Genomic DNA, 16,142 nt, shown 5'->3' on the forward strand with positions numbered 1-16,142 from the left:
CGGCCAAGTCCAGGTCTAAGCACCACCGCTTTCGAGTTGCTGTTTAAATGCGTGGGGGAAAAGCGCTCGAAGCTCTTCGAGGTTAGATATCATGTACTTTGAGGCCTGCTTGTGTGGTATGGGGATACCAGGTTCGACGAGGTGAGCCACCGTCCATCCTCGAGCATGGGCATGTACACAATTCAAATGGGAATCATCTGGTTCAACGCCATTAGAACAAAGAGTTCACAACAACCATAGACATGCAGTGGATGTTGACATACCAACAAAATAGCACTGATCTGTGCTAGGAGCCCCAGCTTCCTTCTCCGCTTTAGCGTACATATCTTGACTAGGTTTGCAGACCAAGGGCAAAGTTCCATAGTCACAATAAGTAACACCTTCGAACAGATCCTCAATACCGAGTAACTTCACCACACGCTTTGCATGGTTAACATAGGCGTTTGTGAGCAGCCATGGCTTCACCTTTTTTGTGTCCAGGCTCTCCAACAGTTTGCGCAGCTTGGGATCAGGTTTGAGGATATTATCAAGAGGTAGAGCATCATCAACCTCGCGATTAAACTCAAGGGGGTCGATTTTGTGGTGGCGAGTAAGGCCTTCAATGGCTAATCCATACTCCTTGTAGTACTTCTGATGCAGCATATGGGCATCTTCCGAGTTAAGGTCGAGATGTTTGACAAAAAATTTATCTAGCAAAGGTAAAGTCGGGTTAGTTACATGTTCCAGCGTATTTCGTCGGCTTCACTCACTGATCAGTGCCTGCATTTCATCGTGGATGTTGCAAGCTGCGGGGAGGTACGCTCTGTCAGTAGTAGCTCATAAAGAATGGCAATCAAGAGCCCCAACCTTTAGAATAGAGCTGTAGGAGAACATGGCAGTTAGTAACCAAAATTCCAACTTTAAGCTCTCCCGACTTACACAATTGTCAATATCAAAGAAAAAGATTGGCCGTGAGTCATTGACTCCGTTGGGGCCGTTGGTTGCCATCGATCTTGAATTATGAAATTGGAGGGGTAGATAAGCGGGTGACAGCCTAGACAAGGCCGCAATAGGTGTAATAAACCGACAGGAGGACAATGCAAATAATGGATGCATAGGTCAAAAGCAAGATAAATGTCAGATCAACTTCCTCTTTTCTCTCCTTCGCTTTTCCGCTTTCCCGATGTCCAGCACGCACCCGTGACCTTACCTAATCAGATCTAGCGCCCAAACGGCTAAGATGGCGGACTTTTTACAGCACTTCATTTACTCTACCATCCAGCTCTCAGAGTCTTTCTCAATCGTAGATTGGACTGAGTGGATATTTGACGTGTATTTTACGCGTTGGCAAACAGATCTGCTTCCAGTTTCTCTCATCTTGTTCTAGCTTCACCGATCCCTTTCCCCAGCTTCCCCTAGGACCATGGCCGCAACTCATGGGCCAGCAACTCACCTTCCAGCAGGACCTATGGCTGTTTCAGCCCTTACACCGGATGATGAGGTACGGGAGTACGAAAAGATCCTAGCTATCAATGATCAAGTCTTCTCGGGCACTCATCCCCGGCTCAATGTTCCCCAGCACCTGGTGCGCAAGTCTGGGAGAAATGCCCAAAATGTCCCTCTTAGGACTCATTTACCTAAAAACCCTCCCCCGAAAGCCGTACTGGCTAATGCGCCTGTGGCTGCAACCGCAAAACAGCCCGAAAACAGCTCACACAGTGCCTCGGCCAGAAATACCTTGCCTGCAGCACCACAACCCGCCCGCGTGGCTACAAAACCTACATCCGAGATCGATCCCATCTTTTTGACCAAGTCGGATGATCTAATCAGGGCGGAACTACAGTTACAAAGGCAGAGATTGGAAAGAGCGCTGCGTGATCAAGTGGAGCTCAAGAAACAAGAGACCAAACAGAGACCTGCAGTTCAAGACACGAAGCCCGACTTTGATGTCTCAGAAGTTTTCAAACAAGCCCTTGAGACGGTAAAACCAGTCTCGCTAAGCGATGTGTCCGAGGCCAGTGGACCTGGTGGTGCTGCCAGCGACTCCTTCGACGACAATTCATTTTACTCCAGTAGAGCTCCTGACTCGCCTCCCCAGACGGACGTACAACGAAAACCATCCCCCGTGGCTGTACTTGCACCCACAGAACCTGCCGCGCGTGTCCCTGTACCCCATTATGCAGATGAGTTGCAGCGACTTGAAGCTCTCAACCGTCCTGGATCTGATCAGGAAATGCCAGATGCTTATATTGTTGCTGACCAGCGTCACTCCCATTCTCAGAAGCAGGCCCGCTACCACAAAGCAGAGGCTCCCGTCAGCCGCTTCCGCGATCCACATCAGTTCGAGACTGTGGACGAACCCGAATACTCTCCACCTGCTCCAGCGGCGCCGCCAGCTGACCATCGTGAATATCCCCGTGGTGTAGAAAGTGGTGCTGGAAGAAAATCTAGGCAAGATGCCAGATATACCGACCGAACCAGAGATATCCGCAAACCCCCGTCTCCCACAAACGTGAAGGTAGTTCGAAACCACATCACATCACCGGCAGCTCCCCGACCATCTCGAGTGTCACCTCTGGCTACTGCCAAGGTTCCTTCTGTCCAGCAAATCCGTGATGAACGATCTGAACATGGTGCTGATCCAGTGTACTTGGATCCTGATTCTGCTCGTGGCAGTCCCCGTTCACCAGACTTCCAAGTGATGTCCCGAAAACGGAGGAGGCTGCGTGAAGGTGATGAAGGGCACCGTCAAACCTCACACAGGACACAGAATGTAGAACCTGTCGAGACATTCATCAAAGAGGAGCCTGTCTCACCGCCACCATTTGCCGACGATCCTGCCATTGTTCGCGGCCGAAACCTCGCAGAGCGCCCAATCTACATTGATATCGCATCCCCTCAATACACTCCGGTATACGAAAGTCGCGGACCACCAGTGCGAGAGCCAGTTTACGAGATTGACCCGTACCGCGAGCCTCAACCAGATGCTGGGCCTCCGCGCACAATATCTCGTCTGGGCATCAGACGACCAATTCGGGAGGAAGTCGATCTTCGACGAGTTGCCAGTTCGCAGTATGCTCGACAGTCAGAATATGCTCGTGAGTACATCGAGGCACAGCCACGCCCAGTTCGAGCGGCATCATACGTTGTGGAACGCCCTATTCAAGAGCGGCCAAGGTACTACGAAGAAGCTTCTCCTTACACACAGCATCGTTACATTGCTGCGGATGACATGCCGCATCCAACATACCGGGAAACTTATTACGAAGAGGCACCGCCGGTTCGGATGATTGCACCTCCTCAACGTCGGATCGTGGTTGATGAGCATGGCACTCAGTACTATGAGTTGCTGCAGGCACCAAGACTACAGCCGATGGCTCCTCCGCCCCCGCCCCTCCCCCCGACCAGTCTCCCAGATTCCAAAGGATGTTTACGACGAACGAGTGCATCATCACGCTGGCAGCGTTCGTGCGCCTTCAGTTGTGCAAGACCCCTATGGTGAACGACACTATGTGCAAGAAATGCCCCCGCCCCAGCCAGTCTACAGGCGAGTGACGTCAGAGTATGCTCGTCCGGTAGTAGCGCATGAGAGACAAGGCTACGCTGCTCCTTTGGAAGGCCATGAACCTTACTCACGCAGCAGCAGTGTACAAGTAGCGGAGTACCTTCCTCGTCATGCAGTCTATGTGGACGAGCGTGGGGTGCCCCAGGAAAGAATAATTCGGACAGCCAGTGTTCGTCCTCCACAGCCCCGCTATGAAGACCCGCATGAGGTTATTCAGCGAGTTGGGAGCGTGCGACCAACTGGCCCGGGCCGCGAGCCTAGTATCTTCATGGAGGACAGACAAGGGGAATACGTTGAGAGACCGTACTACATTCGGGACCGAAGGTACTATGAAGGTGAAGGCGAAGAGAGGAGATCGCGTGGCGCTAGATGGGCCGAATGATACGATTCAGCGAGGTGCACAGCGTTACTAGTAGTGTGTCACGCTTGGATATTTTCTTCATTTGCGCAGCATTTCATGACTTTCTACCTACATGTATCATTCCAGCGATTTTTACCTTAGGCAATACAAACTTGCAAGGTTCTAAAAACATCGTCTCATCACTATATACCAAGTAGCCTGTTATCAATAGATTCGTACAAGATATGATCATCGATGTTGAGCCGAATGAAAGTCGCTTGATAATCCTTGTTGTACATCAGATGGTTGTTGTTGTTGACATGTAGAATTCCAACTTTCTTGACATTCTTCATTTGAACAACTTGGATGTCAAGCATCTTTTCATTGAAAGACTTCTCAATCTCTGTCAATCCCTCATGCTTGTTCGAAATCTTGGCAGCAGTCACATCCACGAACCCTCGTCGGACATTCTTTTCCGTTGGTAACTTTTCAGAACGAAACTCGCATTAGTTATGGAAGTTTATCCGCATTGTGGACATAAATAAACTTCACCGCTGGAGGCATCATTTGCAGGTTTTGAGCATGATGGAAGCGCGGAGGAATTGAATTCATATGTACGACGAGTCGTACCAGTACCCAGACATAATTTGCATAGATGTTGTAAACTTTTTTTGTTAGATATTAGTATGATTTCTTAATATCAAAATTGCGGTATCATAATTTTATCTGCAAACAGATCGTCAGCCCGTCATGTACAAATAAAGAAAATCCAAGTGTGTTAGGAAACATCCAAGGTAGATTAATTTTGCTGGTTCAACCCTCTGCCTCACGGACTTGTATTCATTTCACATCAGATAGCCAGATATTTTTATCATTGTGAGTAAATCATCAGATTGAAAAATTTATCATCATTTGTGAGTTCTGAATCAAGTATTTCCGGAGGGTTAAAGATGGGTGGATGAAAGCATATCAAATTGCAGGTGGACAATGGTTTTCAACTCACCACTCAAGGACCTTTTCCGGATATTTCAAGATTTGGGGGCAGGGGGGCTGCAACTATATGTTGGGCTTCTTGCTGATACCTGTCTAAGTCTTTTATCAGCCTGCCACATTCGGTTCAAGTCGATAAATGGTAGTATCATTCAGAAAGAAACAAAAATAGGGACATAGCCTTGATTACTTTCGCTTGGATCAGATTGAGCTGAGTGGTTTTCATGGACTTTTCAAAACACAATAATTTATCGTCATGTGCAAGTAAAGCAATAGAGTAAGGCTGTATCGAAAAATGAAATGTATACGGTACTAACCAGAATAAAAATTGCCGAGGGACAAAGTGGTCGAGCTTTTGAGAAAAGAGATATGCGAGACGCAATCTTGCGACTGATAGCCCGTAATAGATCGATTAGAGGTATCTGAATAGAATCATCTCATGGCTAGCTAGTGGTTTCTTTCTCTGTCATAAGAGTGGCATGGCAAGTGTGTAGTATAGTTAGCAACAACTTGTATCAGAGTAATTTTGTACAACATGGCATATTTAGTAACACTGTCATCCAATTTGGTCCTCACTTGCAATTATGGCGTACCATTAATCAGGGCAATTTGGAGAGGATCAATATATCACTACCTTGCTTTGATAGGAAAGAGATCACGAAGAAGCATAAAGATGATATGCGGCTGAGCAAACGTATCATATAATTTGCCTTTGACGCTGGGAAAATGACATCCTTGTAGACAAACCTGCGAGGCCTGGAACTTTCACAATCAGCACGTTAACTATGCTGTTAGTTCCATGATGAGGAGACACGCATCAAGCGTGTCACATCAAATAGATCTCATAGTATCATGGGCTTCCGTATCCTCGACATCCGTATTATCACATCAGTTGGAGCAAAAGATTTGGAAGGGGACTGGGAGAATCGCAAGATAGAAATGTGAGAAGCAGACCATATCGCTGGTGCTGAATCAAGGAAATATCCTAGGAGACATTTGGAGGCATCGAATGAGCCCTAGACTATATCCTAGTCACAATTAGCTTTCAGTGCGATTCAAAGAAAATCCACATAGCCACAGGTTCAGAAATCAGATGGAGGAGAAAATTGAGGTCAACAAACGATTCCTGCCCATGTATGTTGTGTAGCACCTAGCTTTGGCCAGGTCGCCAAAGGTTGCCGAGTATCTGGTATATCACGTTTCACGGGCATGAATGAACAGGCGAGGTCCAAGAAGGACCAGAAGGGTTGATTGCGCTGACCTCTGCGGTGTTTGAGAGCCATGTAGGGCTTTCTCCCTGGGTTCAATGAAACCTTGACGTGGGGTTCCAAGGGGCCACGCTATAGAGGAATGGAGATCTGTCAAAGCAAAAGAAACAGGTCAGCTAATTGCAGATGCCAAATAGAGATTGCTTAGTCCAGTGCTTCAAGCACATATTGGTTCTAATTAGCCATTCACATCTCTCATCAGAGTGACAATTCCTTCGTCATTATAGCTCAGTATCTAGACTAGATCATCATTTGCAATATGGCATCTTAAGACAGATGAGGGGCATGCCCAAGGACCAGAGCGAGGCACAGGACCAACTTACTGCATAGGTTGTGTATGTGACGTCCAAATGAACACCGTTGCGTTGTCTATCAACAAGGTCAGAGCTTTTGGCCTCGACCGTTAGGTCACTGGTAGACCAGGATGGGGAGAAGGTTAGTGGACAAGGAAAGATGCAGATGGTTGAGAGAAGATAAGCTGTCAAATGAGATCAGCTGCAGGTAAATAGAGAAAGAGAAAGATTAGGTAGGTCCTGAAAATCTCTCGCTTCGTTTGCCCACCACGAACCCGTCATACACACACAACACTGTCACAACTATTTTCTATCTCACCCCATCTAGTTACTAAAATTTGGTTTGATATAGTAATATTGCAGAACATTAACTAATCCTATAGGATTTATACAATTATAACATATTAGCAAATGGCAGGATGGATCGATAGCACACAGTGAGTGGGTATTGTTACAGATTGTTGTGATGGAGTTCAAGCATCGCCTTGCCTCAGAAAACAATAGTTATGGCCATAGATGAATCTTTAGCTAAAGTCATCATTCTACAGTGTTGCTATTCCGATTAGATTCTCTATGTTTACATGGCCCGAGTGCTTTGACGGGCTCGAACATAGCCCGCCATCTTGGGTGCAACGTGGTGATACTCATTGTATCAACATATTATCTTAGAGCCACTACAGCCATTGGACAATTGATTTCGAAAGCACTTTGACTTATATGATTATCCAAGACCTGAGACAAAGGCATCAGAGCTCATTAAGACTCTCAATATTGTTAAATAGACCTAGGCACGATGAGCCATATAATCCAGACAAACTGCTGTTCCAACTCACAGTCACGCCAGTTCACCCACTCGAGGATCATAGTCAAATCAATGAGTCTATGACCGACTGACGTTTCAGTGATTAACAGCATGTAGCATAGGATATCCTTGAACTACTATTTACTATTAGTACAATCTAGGTGCATCCCTGAGGCAACTGATATATCCACGGATACGTCGAGCGATTACAAATAGGAACAGAATTAGTACCCTACAGCAAGTTGAAAGATTGTGGCGCAACTGGTAGGCCTCACTCTTATGCAGTTATCCTTACCAGGAATTTTTATGAATTTCAGCTTTCAATTGACCGAAGTCGTCGCTATTAATAGCCGGTGTTAGATCACTATATATTTTACGTGAAGTAGTGTCCTACCACTACCACATGAAGGGAATAGATCTATCTGAACACAAGGATCAGTGACGACTGAGGCGCCATGGTTTTGAACATACATATAGCTAACGGCTAATAGCGATAGTTCTCATCCGTTTACCGATGTAGTCGACATCCACGGGTACCGTACCACAACGTATGGAGTACATACTAGTTCTGTAGTAGAATACGGAGTACTGATGATCGACAACTTGTAGCGATTGATCCGCCTAAGCGGCCCATAGAGGTACTCCATGGAGTTAAAAAGGCTTGTGATGAAAAAAAAAAAACGGTAGATGATTTGACCCTTGATACCACCATAACCTTTGCCACATTTCGCAGTCATATATCCTACATGCAGACATGCAGCCTATTCTGCCGTATAGGGTTTAATTTCCCGACTTTGAAGAAAAAGAACAATCCAACCTTTCACAAGCTATATTATACACCAATTGACGATCTGATTCAGATTTGCATGAAATCTTGAAGTTCCATAATCCAAACAGGCCGATGTGACAAGTCTCCTCTTTGAAACCGGGGACGGGACAACCCCTGCAGTCTGATTTTCAAAATCAACGGTCCAGTCGGAATTGTCGAGTCCTTGAGGTGAAGAAGTGACCCACTACCACCTATACGAGAAGATGACGTCGACTATTTGAGGGGAAGTTATCCCACCTAGGCAATGGTTCCCAGCCCTTTCCCACTACAACATACACATGCATATCGTTTGCGCATACAATTTGCAATTACAGAAGTTGTGTATTGTATGTATCGGAAGCACAACAGGTTCCTGGGCCGTCTAGACATGTCATCCGAAATCAGAATCCAGTTTAGCCATGATCAACCTTAGCCTCCACCTGACCAAGCTTGACCCCTCAGTTCTCTCAGCGTCCGGCCCAGCCGGTCACAGTGATGGGCGTCCTATCACTGCCTCCAGGCCAGTGGATTAGGATACCGCGGCATACAGGGTTCTCTATCCCGGAGCCTATGAAATGATCGACCCGTGTATGCTTGGTACGGTACGGAATGATTCGGATCCCGAAGCGCCTGGAGCCCACACTAAAAGCCAAGTGCACACAGCCTTGAGGCGCAGAATGGTCACTTTCACTCGGATCTCATCACTTCACACACGTGATAAGATAGAATTGGTATGAGACACAGTTTCGAAGGACTTTGGATTCGGGGATACTTGACAATATTAGTTTTATATAAGATAGGATGCCTGTATCAAGTACTAGCAATCTAATATCGGACAGATTCTATTTGCCAAGAAGACCCTTGCAAATGGACATTCAAGATCCTGCATTCTTGATCCAGGGCAATGTGGATTCGAGAGACAGATTCTAAGGGACGTTAAGACTTTTTTAAAATACGTTTTATTATAGCTAAATGTCTAAGATTTCAACTCTCAACTAAAAAGGAATATAAATCAAGACGAAAATTAACTAGACCCGCAAGGACTGACGACACCAGGGTTTTTTTTTTTTCTCTTGTCTTCTATTGTTTTGTTTTCTATTTCTATTTCTATTTCTATTTTCTATTTTCTATTAAGATATATATGCATATTTATATTTTGATCTCATTTCGTTTTCATCTAGTCCTTAAGAGATTTGCGTTGGCCCCATCGATCTTCGTTTCCACCATTCCCGGGTCGAAACGCCCACACTGGTCCATTCCCATCCCTGTCGAGAACGGCCTGATTCCTTCCCACACCCCCCTCAACCGAATCCATCCACTCTTTCTCTCTCTATCCCCTCGACTCGCTCAAGGGGCTAGAGATTTCTCTACCTAAGTCATGCACAAGATATCCAACTTTACGGGCCAAGCCCGTCATGGTTGGGAACGAATGACGCCGACTTTCGGGATGTCCAGACCTCACACCGACATGGCTTTTCGCCGACCACACGGTGCGCCACCTATGACACCGCCAACTAGTATCGATCCTACAGTCAATCTGTCCTTCAACGTCCCGTTTTCGTCGACTCTAGCCGGCCCAGATGTTGAGGATGTACTCCACGCCAGTCCCGGTGCCCTCCAGCGCTGGACTTTCCCGGAAGGCACACTAGAGGGCACATCGGTGCACCAGCTTCCCGTCCACACAAACAATGTTGAGGGTTTGCAGAGGTTATGTCGGAAGATCACGGAAGAGAAAGGAGGACGGGTAGAAGCTACCCTTACGACCTCGGAGGCCAAGGCTGTGCCAGCGCTACAACGCCGGCCGAACGGCTTGGTGACCAACGTCTGTGTCACAGGTGATGGGGAGATGGCGCGAAAGATGCGGGCAAGAATCTTGAACGAGACCCCGATCATGCTGGTACGTGGACGAATTTTTTTTGGGTTCTGACATCACCAGGATTTTCAGGTCTACAGACATCCCTTGCTAACATCGGACCTTTCTCTAGCGATGCGCGACCGTTGACGTGGATATGCATCTGATTATAGATGGATCACCAAAAGGAATTAGAGCTAGCGTCCTCGAGCACCTCGACACGTTGGCCGCCTACACCGGGGCGGACATTTTCCTGCTGACTCCCAAGCTCCATGACGCGGATAGCGCGGTAGTTTCATCCTATGGCTACGCGTCGGACAATGGCTTGGACCAGCGCTTCCGGGTTGCCATTTATGGCGATCTGGAGAGCTCGGAACATGCCAAAACCCGGGTCCTGATCATGATTGACCAAATAGTACGTCTTTGTGTGCGTGTGTCGTGAGGGCCGGCAAACTAACCAGAGACCAGCTCAAACGTCATGTAGATGCCATCAAATTGGACTCGACTATGCACACCTTGGTCTGTGGTCGTACCCGCAAGAACATCAAGCTCATCGAAGCTGCTACAGGCACCGCTATTTACTTCCCTCCGCCTTTCCCCCAAATTTTCGGCTATATACCCCCCGGTGCGAACCGTCGAAGCGAGGATGAAGTTTATATTACGGGTGAGACGCCAGAACAGATTGCTCGCGCGAAGCAGAAGCTGCGAGAATTGGTGATGGGAGTAAAGATTTTTGTCAAGGATGTGGTTGTCAGCTCGAGTAAGATCGACAACATCCTTCTCGATCGTTTGGATAAGGTCCGGAAGGTGATGGAAATGAACGGGTCTTATGTTCTTTTCCCGCAGCTGGGTAGCCAACGCGGTCTTGTTCGAATTCAAGGAACCGAAGTGTTGCACGTTGAGCGAACAGTTAGGGAAATCATGGCCCTAGTGCGTCGCCTTGTGGGATTTTGACGGAATTATCTGCTAATTTTTAAATCCACAGGCTGGTCAATTCTATAGCGCCTCATGGTGGATCATCATGCCAGACCCCGCCCAAGGTGGTCTTCGTGCTCCCTCAACTGCCGATATTCGCTCCATGCTATCGGATATCTGTACTAACTCGGAAGCGGAGGTCAGCTTCGATAATCTGACTTTCACGATCAATGGTTCCGATGATGCAGTCAAGGCTGCCATGACAGTCATTAACCAGATTCCTTTCGTGATGCGAAGCCAATACCAGATGCGAGTGAAGATTGAGCTGGCCAACGAGCACAAGGAGTTTGTTAGTGGCAAGAAGAACGGAAAGATCAATAAGATCATGGGGCAGAGTGAGTTTTAACGGACATCCACCTGTGGCATGAGATACTGACTCGCACTCAGGCAATGTCCAGATCATCTTTGATGGTTTCAATGAGTATAACTTCTATATTGACGTGTGCGGCAATCAGTATGAGTCGACCAAGAATGGCCTGGACTTGGTTGAGCAGGAGATGCCTGCGTCAATCTCGTTCCATGTACCTGACCAGTATCATAAGCGTATCATTGGAATTGGTGGACAGCATATCCAGCGCATCATGAAGAAGTACTCTGTCTTCGTGAAATTCTCTAATGCCATGGACCGCGGCGGCATGGGCAAGGAGGATGACGACATCAAGGTTGACAACGTGATCTGCCGAACCCCTGCTCGCAACGCTCAGAGTCTGGATCTTGTTAAGCAAGAGATTATGGACATGGTCGAGAAAGTTGTAAGTGCTTACAGTCCCCACAGTTTTGATATCGTGATAGAAACTTACAATTTGCAGGATGCAGAATACGTGGCCGAGAGAGTCGTCATCAACCGCCTATATCATCGGGAGCTATTGTCCCGTATGACTGAGATCGAAGAGCTGGAGAAGAAATGGAACTGCAAGATCGAATTCCCAAGCACTGAACTTGCCAGTGACGTTGTAACCATCTCCGGCCCTGAGTATCAAGTCCCCCAAGCGGTCGACGCATTGCTTGGCATGGTGCCAGAGAGCCACGAGCTTCACTTCCAGAGCTCCGCGGAACTTCAAGACTACTTCAAGTGTTCGGATTTCCTCGCCGATGTTCGGACCAAGCTCAAGGAGCAGTACGAGGTTGATATCAACGTGGATGTCGGTACTGATCTTCCTACTACCCGAGAGGAAGGCTCTTCGTCTCCTACTCCCGGGCCTGAAGACCGCGTGGTCCTCGGATATACCCGCAACAACGCCGGCGGCTTGAAGGACGCAATTGATTTCCTGATTTCCCGCCTTGTTGCGCATGGACTTGACGCGAACACCGTCAAGGGTGCTATCCCGCGCCCTAAATCCGATTCGTTCGAAGAGTCGCTGCCCTTCTTCGACTCGAAGCTACTGCAGCATGCCCCAGCACCTCTATCGACCGACTCGCCCACCCGGCCGAACTTCTCCGACGATACCAGCGAACGGGGATCGATATTCGAGCGCCTCCGCAAGCCCGGAAGCATCTCGTCTTTCTCTTCGTTCATCGGCCGCAAGAATCACTCGGCCTCGCCGGGATCGTTCTTCAAACACGCCTCGAGCAACGCCTCTAAGGCTTCACTCGTCTCCATGGAGTCGCGGGACAGCGGCTACCGCAACCCATGGAATGACTCTGGCGTGAATCTCCCCGAAGACGATTTGCCCGTCCTGGGCAGCTCACACAGCCACAAGAGCAGTACCAGCAATGGCTGGCCCACGCGCTTCGACGCTAAATTCCCCTTCGGCACTGCGCCGGGTGACATGACACCAAAGCATGACCCGCGCACCTCTTTTGATAGTGGTCGTCCTAGCACTTCCAATTCTACTTCTGGATACCCGGCCCCAATTGGGCCACCGCGTTAAAACCAAAATATCCATTTGCAGCAGTATACCCTTTTTTGGTTGAGTTGTTTTTCTGTTTTCTTTTTTCCTGCTTTTATTCATTCCCAGCGTGTTTTTTCGGTTGTCTTTTTTGTTGGTCTTCTTGTTGATTGATACCACGGAACGCAAGCAATGAAGGCGTCAGAAAAGAAAACGAGATATCCAAGATCTGCGTGCGATAGAGCAGCGATTCATGGTCTCGGCCATATCCTGCCTCTTTTTTTTTGTTTTTTTTTTATTATTTCGCGGTGCGCATTCGAAGGAAAGGGTGGGATTGGATAGTCTTCGTTGATACCAGAAACTGGCATTGACTTCAGAGGAGTTTTCCGATAAGTTGGGCTTTTATGTTGATGTTTTTACTCTTTTGATATCCCCAATCATCAATGAGATTTTGCCATTAGAAGATATTCTCCAATCTAAGTTGTTTTTTGAAGGAATACTTGAGAATAGTGACACCCTTTGAGCATAACACCTGAGCAGCCAGTATATATGGCGCTAAGTATACCTGAAACCTTAATATGAACCTCATAGATAGCTTCCAGTGACATCGATATGCTCCCCGCAGCTAGTGACGTTATAGACGCGGGGTCGAAGTAAAGACACCGCTACTCCTCTCCCACACCCCAAATCACCAATTCATGCCCCAAAGGACCATAAAATACCATTGAACTATATAGCTAAACTCCCTCAACACCCACAATGGCAATATCCTACCCCCGTCCGGACTTCCAACGCACCCCTCTAAACTGGGGCACCTTGGACGGTCCCTGGACCTTCACCTTCGACGACAAAGACGAAGGCCTACTCGCGAAATGGCACAAAACAAGCCTGCAAGGGAAATCTTCCCACCAGATAATAGTCCCATACGCCTTCCAAACCCCAGCATCGGGGGTAAACCTCATCGAAGCACACGAGGTAATGTGGTACGAGCGACGCATCACAGACATCCGCACTGCCGATGAAAAGCAAAGGGGAAATAGACTCCTCCTCCGCTTCGGCGCTGTCGATTACGAGTGCTCCGTCTGGGTGGACGGTGTCCTTGTCGGCGGACACCGTGGCGGACATGTGCCATTCGATATAGACGTCTCCGACGCCCTGGCCGAAGGCGCTACCGAAGCTCGTCTCACTCTCCGCGTTAGAGATTCACCTTATGACTTGACCCAGCCGCGTGGTAAGCAGTTCTGGGGACCTGTTCCGGAGAGTATCTTCTACACGCCCAGCGGGGGTATCTGGCTTTCTGTTTGGTTGGAGAGCGTTCCTGCTATGCGGCTGCTATGTGGGAGTGGAGGCACCGTGCTTCGTTCTAATGATATCGAGGGCAGGAAGTTGCATGCAAAGATTCAAGTTGCCGGACGTCGGGCTGGAAGTGTGGCGAAGGTCGAGGTTGAGGCATCGCTTGCAGGAGTAAGTGTTGCGAAGGTGGACGGTGAGGTTCCGCGGGATAAATTTTTCATTGCACTTGATTTGAGTATGAAAGTCCCTGAGGCTGCGATTGCGAAGTTGAAGGCAGCGAACCAGCAGCTGTTTGATGTTGATGGAGCCTGGAGTCGGGGTGTTGCGCTCTGGGCGCCAGAGCATCCCATTCTCTATGATATTACGCTTCGGCTGTTTGATGGGGCAGGCCTTCTTGTTGATGAGGTCCAGACTACGACCGGCATGCGTAGTCTATCCTGGCAAACCGGCGACGGAACATTCCGGCTGAACGGAAAGCCGTATTTCCAGATGCTATTCCTGGACCAGGGATACTGGCCTGGAACGGGCATGACACCTCCTTCTTCAGAGGCTTTGAGGACGGATATCGAGCTAGCGCAGAAACTTGGGTTCAATGGATGCCGCAAGCACCAGAAAGTCGAAGACCCGCGCTTCTACTACTGGGCGGACCGGATGGGCTTCCTCGTCTGGGGCGAGATGGCAAATGCCTACGAGTTCGACTCTAACTACATTGAGCGGTTTACTAACGAGTGGACCGAAGCCGTGAAGAGAGATATCAACCACCCATCAGTGATCACCTGGACGCCAATTAATGAGTCCTGGGGTGTATCTGCTTTAAAGGACAATATCGAGCAGCGCAATCATGTTCGCGCTCTGTACTACTTGACCAAGTATGGCCCACCCGGTGGCGCATTGTCTACGTGTCCACGCTGCCAAGAGGAAATAAATGAGCTAGCTAACACAAAAACACAGGGACCTCGACCCTAGCAGGCCAATCAACGACAATTGCGGTTGGGAACACGTCAAAACAGACCTTACGACTTTCCACGACTACAGAGACTCAGCCGAGCTTGGTGGAGCATGCACTAGCATATCAGGGATCCTCGAACCGAAAGGTGGACACGAGGTTTTCACCAAACCAATCTACTCGGGACTACTTGGTTCAACGATCGTCGACAAAGGTGCCCGGCATACGCCTGGTGCACCGGTGATCTGCACCGAGTTCGGCGGTGTTAATATCGCACCGCCTAAGAACTCTGCTGCCGCCGGGGAGCGGGACTGGGGTTATACGACTGCGAGTGACCCGGCAGATTTCTTGGTTCGGTTTGAGAAGTTGGTTATGGCGGTTGTGAGACCAGGACATATTTGTGGGCTTGTCTGGACTCAGTTGTATGTTGCATTCTTGGCTTTTGGGGTTGGGATCTGCGAATTTCTGCTAATATGAGAATTTTCTCTAATCTAGGTGTGATATTGAGCAAGAGGTGAATGGTCTATATACCTATGATCGTAAAGAGAAGGTTCCTGCGGAGAAGGTGAAGGCAATTATGGATGCTGCGAGGGACCATTATTACCATCATGTCACGTCTCATCACTCGAAGGGCTTTAAGAAGCTGCTGGATCAGTATAAGCATGTTGTGCATCGTTAGGTCCAGGAATGGTTATTGTGGATTTGAGGGATATCCGGTGACATGATAACTTCAAAACCATACATACTCACCCGCAAAAGACATCATTATGTTGGGTAATTCTAATCTATAATGTTGAGCGCTGAACTGCAATTGATATTTTCCCACAGAATATACAATAGAGTTTAAAACGTTCATCTGGTTAGGCTGAGAGACGAAGATGTAGCGCTCTGTCGATATCTACACATGTGTATGCACTCGATATATTTTCGGGTTATGATCAAGCCCCACTCCTACGATACGATACGTAAGGCCTGAATTCAACATCGTCATAACATATATTATTGTCACTGGGCAAGAAGAAAATATCTCATTAAGTGAAGACTAAAGAGCGGAATAGCTCAAAGACCACGACGCTGGATGCTGTGCTCGAAAAAGAAAGTCCCAAAACCTCAAAAACTCCAGAGATGCCGAGACCCCATATAAAGAAGTAAAAAGAAATGTACTAGATAGGTGCAGGGATGATGCAAAATGCATATTACAA

General features: G+C 48.0%; 5 protein-coding genes across 5 annotated transcripts; 3 read left to right on the forward strand and 2 right to left on the reverse strand.

The window, feature by feature from the left end:
* Positions 1-15: 15 nt before the first annotated feature.
* Positions 16-987, reverse strand: N7479_008102 (putative pyrimidine 5'-nucleotidase; the record flags this gene model as incomplete). The annotated part of the gene is made up of 5 exons (XM_057255796.1): positions 16-197; positions 264-689; positions 750-800; positions 847-859; positions 919-987. The coding sequence occupies 5 exons, from the start codon at positions 985-987 to the stop codon at positions 16-18; spliced, it is 741 nt and encodes a 246-aa protein (XP_057109658.1).
* Positions 988-1,402: 415 nt separating this feature from the next.
* N7479_008103 (uncharacterized protein) lies at positions 1,403-3,926 on the forward strand (the record flags this gene model as incomplete). The annotated part of the gene is given in 2 exon segments (XM_057255797.1): positions 1,403-3,315; positions 3,335-3,926. 2 exon segments carry the CDS (start codon positions 1,403-1,405, stop codon positions 3,924-3,926), a joined length of 2,505 nt encoding a protein of 834 aa, XP_057109659.1.
* A 161-nt stretch (positions 3,927-4,087) lies between these two features.
* N7479_008104 (uncharacterized protein) lies at positions 4,088-4,448 on the reverse strand (the record flags this gene model as incomplete). Its single annotated transcript, XM_057255798.1, has 2 exons — positions 4,088-4,369; positions 4,437-4,448. The coding sequence occupies 2 exons, from the start codon at positions 4,446-4,448 to the stop codon at positions 4,088-4,090; spliced, it is 294 nt and encodes a 97-aa protein (XP_057109660.1).
* Positions 4,449-9,423: 4,975 nt separating this feature from the next.
* Positions 9,424-12,743, forward strand: N7479_008105 (KH domain protein; the record flags this gene model as incomplete). Its single annotated transcript, XM_057255799.1, has 6 exons — positions 9,424-9,942; positions 10,031-10,312; positions 10,366-10,827; positions 10,883-11,207; positions 11,260-11,624; positions 11,682-12,743. The coding sequence occupies 6 exons, from the start codon at positions 9,424-9,426 to the stop codon at positions 12,741-12,743; spliced, it is 3,015 nt and encodes a 1,004-aa protein (XP_057109661.1).
* Positions 12,744-13,460: 717 nt separating this feature from the next.
* N7479_008106 (glycoside hydrolase family 2 protein) lies at positions 13,461-15,619 on the forward strand (the record flags this gene model as incomplete). The annotated part of the gene is made up of 3 exons (XM_057255800.1): positions 13,461-14,893; positions 14,946-15,362; positions 15,436-15,619. 3 exons carry the CDS (start codon positions 13,461-13,463, stop codon positions 15,617-15,619), a joined length of 2,034 nt encoding a protein of 677 aa, XP_057109662.1.
* Between the last annotated feature and the right edge of the window lie 523 nt (positions 15,620-16,142).

Source organism: Penicillium vulpinum (genome assembly GCF_028829585.1).
Source record: "Penicillium vulpinum strain IBT 29486 chromosome Unknown utg000003l_segment0_segment0, whole genome shotgun sequence".
In the NCBI taxonomy this organism is placed as follows: Eukaryota; Fungi; Ascomycota; class Eurotiomycetes; order Eurotiales; family Aspergillaceae; genus Penicillium; species Penicillium vulpinum.